This window comes from Eucalyptus grandis, chromosome 8, assembly GCF_016545825.1.
Source record: "Eucalyptus grandis isolate ANBG69807.140 chromosome 8, ASM1654582v1, whole genome shotgun sequence".
Classification (NCBI taxonomy): domain Eukaryota; kingdom Viridiplantae; phylum Streptophyta; class Magnoliopsida; order Myrtales; family Myrtaceae; genus Eucalyptus; species Eucalyptus grandis.
The window spans coordinates 19,891,502-19,902,543 of NC_052619.1; the positions used below are offsets into that span (position 1 = coordinate 19,891,502).

Sequence of the window (11,042 nt, forward strand, 5' to 3'; positions counted from 1 at the left end):
CGGTACCCCGAGCTGCTAAAAGCTTTCATAGTTTGAGCTTGTATTTTATTGGTAGTCAGATTTTGGCTCATGCATAGTTGCTGAATATACATAATCTTTTTTTTTTTTTAATAATTGAGGGATGTAACATTAAAATGCGATGTGTAAATTATAGTGGAAATTCTTTATTAGTCGTAGCCTTAACTTAAGAGTAAATCAAGATAAAATCTTGTATCTCGAATTTTCTTTTTGGTTTTTACTCTCTATTTTCTTAAGATTCTGCACCGAATCCTGACAATATATATCATAAATCAGTTCAGAATCAAAGGGTTTTTCTTGCTGAATCAGGAGCAAGAACTCGAGGATTTGAAGGTTGAAACGCCCAACTACGGTTATGACTAGTGTAGCGTGTGTGATGATTCCACGCCAGACCCCTGCTATGGCCCTGGTGCTTGCAGTGGAGAGCTCACGGATGATGAGTTGCAGAGGCTGCATGAGTTCGACCGTCTCAGGGATGAATAATGAATATGGCCTGCCTCTCGATCGGGCTTCAGCACCAGCTGCAAGAATGTAGAGTTTGGTACGGGAAATACCCTTTTCAAGAGAAGCTAAAACATCCAAGCCATGAAACCACCAGCGCCTTTGTGAACATTTTAAAGTTGTCCGCAGGCCTATCACGTCTTCGGTCGAGCAAAGTGGTTACTTATTGTTCCTCCTGCATTAGATGAATAAGAATGTTGGACCAATGATGATGCACATTTTGAAGATGATATGGTCGCATATCGAGCTTTTTCAACGTCTCTAGCTTCGTCTCCTTTTTCGTTGTTCGTCAATAGGGAATGACGTGACTTACCAAGATTCACATCGACTTTGTCAAGAGTAGTATTAGCAATCAATCGAATGATTTACATGAAGCCTTGCCACAAATTGAGTTGTTCAACCTTTATGTATTCACATTACTGAACAAATATCGAAGACGTTGTCACACAAATAAACGGTGATGATCCAACTAGGCCAAAAGCCCTTAAAAATATTTTTTGTCTGGTTATTATATATCACTACTGACTTGAGTATCGGATGGTCCCTAAAAAAAAAAGGTTCCTAAAAAAAAAGGTTCCACTGGCTCTTTTCTCGTCTCTTTCATGCATACCGCATGCCATGAAGTCTGTCAAGAAGCTACCCATGACTTGTGACGTTAGCGCATCGACAATTCCTAAGCATTTCGTTAAATTTCTTGTCAATTCCATGATATACAACAAAGAACAAAGTTTCCACAGTGAGACAGCCTGTCTGGAAGTTCTACTAGAGGATGTATCGTCCTTAGTAGCATTTCTCTCTTCGTGCATCATGATACCTACATGGAGCAATATTAATAAAAGAAACGAACAAGGTAATTTGGAAAAAAACAAAGAGTCGAAAACCAACATTATATTGGCATCCACATTTGGCAAGCCGGCAAGAATAAACCCTATATAAAGTCATCCGAGATGAGCACTGCAAACACCCTTTCTGTTTTCGTAGAACAGAAGGAAAGAAAGAGAAGAATTGACGATGGCTTTATCAAGAACTGTACCCATCGCCATTTTGATCCTTTCTTGCATTTTTCCGGCCAATGGTGTAGACACGACGGTGGTGAACAAGATCTGCAACGGGAACAAGTATTCGGATTGGAGCCTCTACAGTTTCAGCGTCGAGTGGGTTCTCTCGGATTTGGCTGACAAGACGGCAAAGTCCGGCTACGATTACTACTCCAAATTTGACAACAGCGGGCATGTTTGTTACGGCCACGCCGCGTGCAACGGGACCCTCTCGCCGTCGGACTGCTCCTACTGCGTGAGAACCGCTTGGGACGACGTCGACGACCAGTGTGACCATAGCATCGGGGTTCAGTTCCAGCTCCACGACAGCAGACTCCGATACGAGAATTATCCATTCACCGAATAGTTATTCTCTTTTCGATGGTAATAAAACCCTGTAATTTGTTTTGAGTATTAATCGGTGAAGAATAATACCATCCTTTGTTGGTGTTTAGGAAATGTATTGACATAATATGTATCTGATTTCAAGGAAATAAAGATACGATAAGCGTGGGGAAATTGTTAAAAAAAAGAAAAAGGTCCTATATACATATACGCGCGCGCGCGCACACACACACACATATATATATATTTAACCTAAATATTTTGACAATTTGTTAATATACTCCTTTCAGCCAACTTTAATTGGGAATCTCTTAGGTAAATGATGATTGTCTTACATGGCACGATTAGTGTTAATTTGAACAATTTTTGTAATTTTTATCGTTTTGAATTTTTATGTACTTTTTTCTTTCTATTCTTTCTTTTTTATTTCCTTCTTCCTCTGCCTATTACTATTGGCCATAGATGAGGATTGCCTTCAATAAATTGGGCGAGGATCGACCTTGCTGCCATATTTGGCAAGGGTTGACCTTGCCAACCTCAAGCAAGGCTCAATTTCGCTCGATCTAGCAAGGTCGAGCCTCGACCAAAGCTAGCAAGGGCATCCCTTGCCAGCCATCATCGAGGTTTGCAATTGGCAAAGGAAGTAGGAAAAGTAAAAAAAAGAAAAAAGAAAGATAAAAGGAAATATAAAAATAAAAAAATCAAGAAAATGTAAAAATTGTTCACGTTAGCCGTAATTATGCCACATAGGACGGCTAATACCCACGTTAGCATTTCTAGCCAAAAAATAAACTGGAATGATTGCATAGGCAAATCCTCAAAAAGCTTAGGATTAAATTTGTCAAATTCAAAAGTTTAATAATGAAGTAACACAATTGCAATAAATTTATGATTGTTTTAGTAATTTACTTCAATAAGTGGTAATTTGACAAAAGAGTGGGGGCTAATTGACCAGCAGGTGACCAAGAGCATCATCGACCATACCATGGATATGTTTCGATGGTGGGCGTACCTAAGTTAGTCAGGCGCTAGCCTACCAAATGTTTAACTTATATAAAACAAAGTTAATCTCTTGGTTCTGGTTAAAGATAGTCATCCAATATTAAATGTGTCGAGAATAGCTTTCTAATGGTCTGATTCGTGAGAATGTGAATGCACTAAGTCGAGCTATTGGAGGGGCAAAACTTTTTGGGTAACGTACGCTGTCAGTGTAAAGAAAATTGTTCAGTTTAACTTGATATTTAAAGAGAGAATGAGTAAGTACAAAAATTGAGGGTGGATAAGTCAGTTGTGGAAAATTTTCTTTGTACTAACCGTGGATGCTTCAGTTTTCCAAACCCTTCCTGTTTTACCGACTCAGCTTATCCTTTACGCATAGAGATAGAATAAATTAGAACACGCTTTCTCTAATTATCTCTCTCTTCTTCTTCTTCTTCTTCTTTTTTGTGTAAAATGTGAATATCATTTATAAGATAATGTACATAAGCTTAGAGACATTCCTTAGCATTACAATAATAACTAAGAACGTGAAAAAATAAAGTGGGGAATATTTTCACAGTACCGCTTCGCCTATTCATTTCTTTTTGTTCTCATTCTTAATCTTCTTTACGGGTTAGAACCGCTTGAGAGAGAATATATATTGAAATTCACTATGCTAATCAAAAGTCATTTGTGATTAGAGAGTTGACAAAGAGTTTTTTGTCGTGCATCATCCTATTGCGTATTTATATATTCAATGTCAAAGATTCGCGATCTAGTTGTGAAGAAGCTCAATAAAAACCTTTTGTCTCCACTAAATATTGACATTGTATCTTGTTTGTGTAAAACTAAAATATGTTCCGGAAAGGACCAATACCGACTCAGTGACGTACATAAAGTTGCCTCTTTTGATGGCCACTTCATTTCATGAATTTATATAACGACCATTTATATAAATAATAACTATGTTAATTATGATTTTTTTTCTTATTTATCAGATACAATATTCAACCTCAGATAGGCAAGTTTCTAGATTTTCTCTTATTTAATTGAGATATTAAAAATTGAAATATAGGTATTTTATAGAATATAAATAACAAGAAATTAAAGAAACAATTAATTATTATAGCCGTTATTTTTTTTTTTTTCTTGAGATATTTAATTATTATGTTATGTGTAATCATATATTGATTCATGAATCTATTCAATCATTAGCAAGGAAAATTGCCGATACTAAGGTGACATTGCTTAAGTATTCATATCTTGAGCTGCCAACATGCATGTATAGCAAGTATCCAAGGGATCTTGAGATTGACAATAGTAAGAAAAAATGTTATCTTTTTAGACTTTTAGTTCGTTCAATTTGGTCCTTAAATTATTTGTAGATGTTTAATATATCCTAAACTTTCAATATATTCAATTTAGTCGCTTAACTGTTCGACAAATTCAAACACTCCTTCAATTCTATCCACAAGTTTATTCCCCAGATTTTCCAAAACTTTTTTTTTTTCATTTTAATCCTTTTCCTAAATCAATACAAAAATATGAAACCTTTTTATTACCTTTTTTGACCTTATAAATATCAAGATAGTTTCATTAAAGTAAATTTTAGCTAATGATCTCTATAACATCAGAAGTAGAACCTCATTTAAAGTTATATCGGGTTGATACTCTTTGGCTAAGGAGAATAAATATATAGAAATATGTACGTCAACATTTAAGTGCACCATGTAACTAGGCCTTACTGCTCATGAAGGCTTGCCTGGACCTTGCCGAAATGGGCCTATTCTTTTCAAGAAAGGGGCTGAAAATCGAGAAACTAGGCCCAATATAAGTCCCTCCAAAGATCGAATTTTGCGAATATCCATCTAATCCGGAAATAATCGTGCACATGCACCTAATTTCGAGACTAATCGAACCTGTCTAGCAATCTTCCCTTATATAGAGGAAAATCAATTAAATTCTCCCCTCACTCCCACTATTCAAGTCACCAGTAGTTGCAACTCCAGAACCACTTTAAATCTAACCCTCGGTTTTCCCTCACAAGTAACCTAAAATCCCCCTCCAACTCTATATATAACCCCATCTCTCTCGTGCCCGTGCAACAAAGCCCGCATCACCATGGAAGGCTCCAAAGCTTTACTTAAGCTTGCGCTCGTATTAGCTTCCGCGCTCTGCGTGATCACTCCGTTCATGTCGGTGGACGCCCAGATCAGCACGCCCTGCAGCGCGTCCATGATCTCGACCTTCACGCCGTGCTTCAACTTCATCACCGGGAGCAGCGCGAACGGGTCGTCCCCCTCCTCCAGCTGCTGCGACTCCTTCAAGAAGCTCTTGGGGACCAGCCTCGAATGCACCTGCCTCGTCGTCACCGCCAACGTGCCCATCCGCTGCCTGTCAACCGGACCCTCGCGCTCTCGCTCCCCCAGGCTTGCAACGGCGGCCTTCCCTTGCAGTGCAAAGGTTAGGCATGATGATTCCTTGGTCTGCGCTGCAATTTATTCGTCGAATATTAGGAAAGAAAAGGAGACGCGAAAGACTAATATGGTGTAACATGTTCGTTTGATTTTGCAGCCTCCGGGTCGCCCCTTCCTGCTCCAGGTACGTTGACATGCCTAAAACTCCTCGTAAAACGATACTATGATATAGCAAACACCCTCCTGTGCTCTGGTTCTTTTTATCCAATGACCCCCGGGTACTTTCGATTTCGTGAAAATAGCCCATGTACGCTTACAAAATCATTTAGAAACCCTTTGGATCGATTTCGCTTTGGCTAAGTTACGCGATGAACCTGCCCGAAACTAATCGGAAGGGGTTCTCAATGAACTTGTAAATAGCACAGGAGTTATTTTCACCGAGTTAGAAAGTACAAGGGGTCACCGGATGGAAAATAGGAAACTGGAACGGGTTCCAAGTTATGTATACATGCAACCGAAGATTGTATATTACTAGGAAAATAACGTACTTTCATTGACAGGTCCCACACTGTTCGGCCCACCTCCTGCACCTGCAGCTTCTTCACCCCATCATCACGAAGCTGGATCTGGTTCTCCACATTTAGCTCCTTCCCCATCATTAAGCCCCCGAGGTAAACTTCCGAGACATACGTACATACATACATACATACATACATACGTCCGTACGTACGTCCGTACGTACAAACATATATATGGAGACTTTATCCTTTTACCAAAACAAAATGCCAAATACCAAGAAAAAAAGAACCTCATTTTTAACCCAATGATGACTTTTATATGTCTATCTTTGCAGATATCATTGACATAACCCTAAGCAAAATCACACATTAAAAATGCCAGATTGCCCCATTTAGCAAACTCCTTTTAGCATCTTGTTTTTGAATGATTTGGTGTTTAGTTGGTAAATCGGGGGATCGGTATTCTTAAAGAAAAAATGGTCAGTTTTATAAATGAAGATACAAGGTGATATAATTACCACGGATGTGTAAAGTGGCTTCAAAAATAAACCTCAAGTATACTTTTGGTATTGTCAAAAGGAGAAGTTTGTGAAAGTTGACGTAAGTTTTGGTAGTTCCCCCAAAATAAAATTCCATGAATAGCCCATGCACACATCGCAAATAGGCTATAATTGCAAGAACTATAGACGGAAAGAATTGCAAATTTGCAATAATCAAAATGATAGTCTAGTAACCCATGAATCTACCACACTCTATATTTGAATTCAAGATAGATTACAAAATTTTCATGAATCCCTCGTCTTTCCCTCTTTATGAAAATTTGAATTGACATTGCGAAAATAGATCATATCAATTATTTTACTCATCAAGATACGACGCCTTCCAATCACCGAAAGAAACCGGAAATCATGTATTTCAAATAATTCCACTTTGTGTTCACCTACCCATCTAAAATTCAACACTAGAAGGGGAATGCTATTGTTAGAATTTAAAAAGCCAAATTTATAAAAGCAATTTTGGAATAAAAACATTGACATATATTGTGGAATGGATCGAGTTAGTTGATCGTCTCACCTAATTGAGCCTCTTCACTCCTTCACGCAGCTTCCAAAGCAGTAATAGCATCGCCGCCAGCACCCGCGCCGGAATCTGACACCACATCGGACGCAACACCGGCTTATCCGCCTGTGGAATCAGTGGGTCCGTCGAGTACTCCCGGTGTCCGGCCCATTCTGAACCCGTCGTCTTCTTCGGCGTCAACCCCATCTCACCTTTCTTTATCATACCTCCTGATTTTTATAGGTGTTGTTGTATTAAAATCCTATTGAGTGATTGCACAGTCTCCCCGTCTGGTGATATATGTGTATCTGTACGTAAGGGCATGCACATGCACGCAGGCTTTCGTTCTGTGGCAACCCTAAATTTGTCTTGGTTCCTCTGAAGTTTGACCCCAGAAGTTAAAAGTACCTTTATCAGCTAATCAATTTCGCTAGGGTAGACATTGATGATAGCCGATGACATAAACCACAAGATGCATGTAATGTTTGTAAGTCAGGCTGAAAAAATGACCCCTCTATACCTCAAAAGAAAATTATCAAAAAAGTCCTAAACCTATTATATAAAAATCGATTCAATCCTAAATATTTAATGTAGCCGATTCAATCATTCCAATCAATTTTGATCAAAGATTGTTGACTTGACAATCTGATCAATGCTAATTGTCTTATGTGACATAGTTAACGCTAAAGTGGATAATTTTCTTTTTATTTTTTAATTTTTTTAATTTTTTTCCTTTTGTATTTCTCTTTTTTTCTTTCCTCTTTTTCCCAATTACCTTCCATTGGCTTTGGGGCCTCAATAAGCCAGCAGAGGTTGCTAGCCACAAACAAGCGCCCTAATTGGCATCAATGAGCATCAACCTCGTCAAATCTAGTGAGGGCAGCCCTTGGTAGACCCTCATCAGCCTCTAGCAAGCACTAGGGCAACCCTCACTAGATGCCAACAAGGGCAGCCCTCGCCTAATCTACCGAAACCAACACTTGCCAATACCAGCCCTCGCCTATGGTTGATGAAGAGGAAAAAAAAAAAAAGGAAAGGAAAGGGAAAAAATTGACGGTCTTTGTTGATATGCGCGTTCCTCATGAAACTCAATAGTTTGGTCCAGCCTAAGGACCTTAAACAAAGGCCGTGGTTATTGAGCCCCCGTTCCACGTAAATAAAATGGAAGGGTTAACCGCGGGGGATTTGTAACCAAATTTGGAAGCACCCCGGCCCGATCCTAGCTCACGCACTGGCCTCTCGACGACTGCCAGTCCAGTATCTCGGAAATGATGGCAATGGCGAGCAATTTCAGTAATTAAGATTGTGATAACAAGATGGGCTTAATTATTATTACGACAATAAATCCCCATACAATCTAGTTATGCATTGTGACAAGAACTTTGGGGAGATGACCACATAGCTTATTTATATTTCATCCAGTAAGAGTTCTCTTTGTTGTCATTATGAATGCATTTAAAGTTCATGTACTAAATTTCTAGGGGAGAATTACCAAAAAAGTCATAAACCTATTGTAATTGTGCCAATTCAGTTCTAAACTTTTTTTTTGGCCAATTTAGTCCTAAACCTTTTACAATTGTGCAAATTCAGTCCATTCTACCAAAATTGGCCGGTTGGCGCGATGTGGACGCCGATCGGCCGACGAACGATTTTTTAATAATTTTTTTTTAAAAAATTTCAATTTTTTAATTTTTTAATTTTTTTTCCTATCTTCTTCTTCCTTTGGCCAGCACGGCCAACCGGCGAGGCTCGCCCGGTGACGGCAAGGCCGCCGTCGCGCAGCCAAGGCGAGGCTCGACCTCGCCATGGCCGGGCGAGGTCGAGCCTCGCCTTGGCTAGGTAACGGCGGCCTCGCCGTCGTTGGGTGAGGCTTGCCTTGGCCCCGGGCCGGGGGAGAGCCTCTCCGGTGGGCGAGGCTAACCTCACCGGCCCTTGCCTTTGGTGGCGGCCGGCGCCCGGCCGAGGAAGAAGAAGATAGGAAAAAAATTCAAAAAAAATTCAAAAATTCGAAAAAAATTTAAAAAAAGTATTAAAGAATCATTCGTCTAATGGTCAATTTTGGTCGAATTGACTCAATTGACACAATTGTAAAAGGTTTAGGACTAAATTGGCAAAAAAAAAAAAGTTTAGGACTGAATTGGCACAACTGCAATAGGTTTAGGACTTTTTTGGTAATTCTCCCGAATTTCTAGTGTCGACCATTTAACTGCTGAAAATTAAAATAATGTTGTTTGATGATGATTGAATACTGGGTAAATGGTATATGTTTCTTATCAAACATGGGATTGTAAATATTAATGGCAGGTTTTAGGTCTTAAAGATGTAATATACAAAATTTTATTTCTTACTTGGTTTCCTTTTTCCATTAAATAAATTAGTTAACCTCATCCTTACTGAATTAAGTAGTTTCTTTGACTAAATTTCGTCTTTGAAGTCAAAAATAGTTCTAGTTAACAAATATGCTTAATATATTAAGTATTGAGAACATTAAACTCCATCACGTATTCTAGTTATCAAACATGGGCCGCAAGGAAAAGATAATTTTATTTAATCACTAGAAGAAAATTACGTTCACAACCCAATAATTCAATAAATTATTGCAATTTAACTCAATATATGAAAAGTGAGTGCAATTATTTTAGGAAAAATCAATCGACCGGTACATATTTTCTTAAAAATGATTATTTTTATCATTTGGAAAAATTAGTCAACGTAGAATACTTTTCCTATGAATAACAATTTATTCCTATACACTTTTATTGATGATGAAATTACTTCTTTTAGTTCACTTTTGTACGAGGTACAATCGATAATTTTTAGGAAATTATAATTCATATACATCTATAGGTGATGGATGTGGGATGTGTAAACAAAAGTAGACAGCTTAAGCACTATTAATCCCTCTTCTTAAAAGCTTTTCAAGTCCAACCAAATTTTATACTTGAAATTATACGTAAGTATATTAGCCTAATTTAAATGTGAACAACTGTTAGCAAACCAACCCCTTGCATAGATGTTCAGACCACGCTTCTTCCATGTACTAAATCGAATTGCGCTTTTAACCACATAGTCAATACAGGCAATCTCCGAATTAAACCAAGAGTATCTTGTTGATGCTAGTTCAGTCCAAAGGGAAGTAAGAGAATATTACCATAAAAAACAGATGGTTTATAGAGAAAGAACCTCTTTTTTCTTTTATCAAAGTTCTTCTGTTCCAGTATATGAATTTTGAGATTGGTGCAGCTCTTTTTATCTTTTCATTCTTTTTATTTGGATTAAACTGAGATGAGGTGACGAGGGTGGTTGACCTTGTCATCTTTGGCTTATTTAGCATAAGCAATGAGAAAACTAAAAATGACCATCCAACACCTGATGGAGAGTCTAGCGCCTGTCCATTGATTTAAACCCCAAGTTCAGCGATTCTCAAATGATGCGACTAAAAGCAACCGGAAAGTTCACCGGTCTTCCCAGATTTCAGGGACTTGAGTGCTTGAAATAAGGTCACTCTCTATCTATATAAGAACATCATATGTGACCTCTTTAGTCAGGGAAACACAGAAACTGGTGCACCATTCCTTTCGCAGACTAAGTACATAAACAAGCAAAATGGCCAACAAGCTCGTCGCAGTGTTCCTCACGTGCATCGTTGTTGCCACGGCATTGAACATCCACATGGCAGAAGCAGCCATTGACGAGAAGTTCAAGGTGTGCTTCAACACATGCCAGAGCGAGTGCAAAGCCGATGGCAATGGCTCGACCTTTTGTGAAATTAGGTGCGACAGTGAATGCTCGGCCAAGGAAATCGCCGGTACGTTGCATCAAGTCTGAAATACATTATTCCTTTAATGTTCTTATGTTGACATCTTCGATATGATATGGTTCTCTTCTTTTCTTTTTCAATTTTTGCTGATTCTCATCCATGATTATTCTTTTGCAGATAAGCTGAACATCAAGCTACCTTGATCAAAGCGGCGCAGAACTTTGCCGACATATTTTTGTTTCCCCAAAGAGAGCAAATGATGTAATGAAATCCTACTCAAGACAAGGAATTGATCGATCATATAAATAAGATTTCATTGATCAGTTTTGCATCATACTTTGGTTGTAACGTGTTTAATGTCTCCGTATCGATGCAAATATTACATTCACATGAGTTGCAATGGAATTAT

General features: G+C 38.5%; 2 protein-coding genes across 2 annotated transcripts; both read left to right on the forward strand.

Moving 5' to 3' along the window:
- Positions 1 to 1,530: 1,530 nt before the first annotated feature.
- LOC104416541 (antifungal protein ginkbilobin-like protein) lies at positions 1,531 to 1,923 on the forward strand. The gene has a single exon (XM_010027917.2). It carries the CDS (start codon positions 1,531 to 1,533, stop codon positions 1,921 to 1,923), a length of 393 nt encoding a protein of 130 aa, XP_010026219.2.
- Positions 1,924 to 4,995: 3,072 nt separating this feature from the next.
- Positions 4,996 to 7,294, forward strand: LOC104428880 (mucin-1). The gene is given in 5 exon segments (XM_039299486.1): positions 4,996 to 5,265; positions 5,268 to 5,342; positions 5,454 to 5,480; positions 5,857 to 5,967; positions 6,919 to 7,294. Coding segments are annotated over 5 exon segments (702 nt in total). The 5' UTR covers positions 4,996 to 5,000; the 3' UTR covers positions 7,143 to 7,294.
- The last annotated feature ends 3,748 nt before the right edge of the window (positions 7,295 to 11,042 follow it).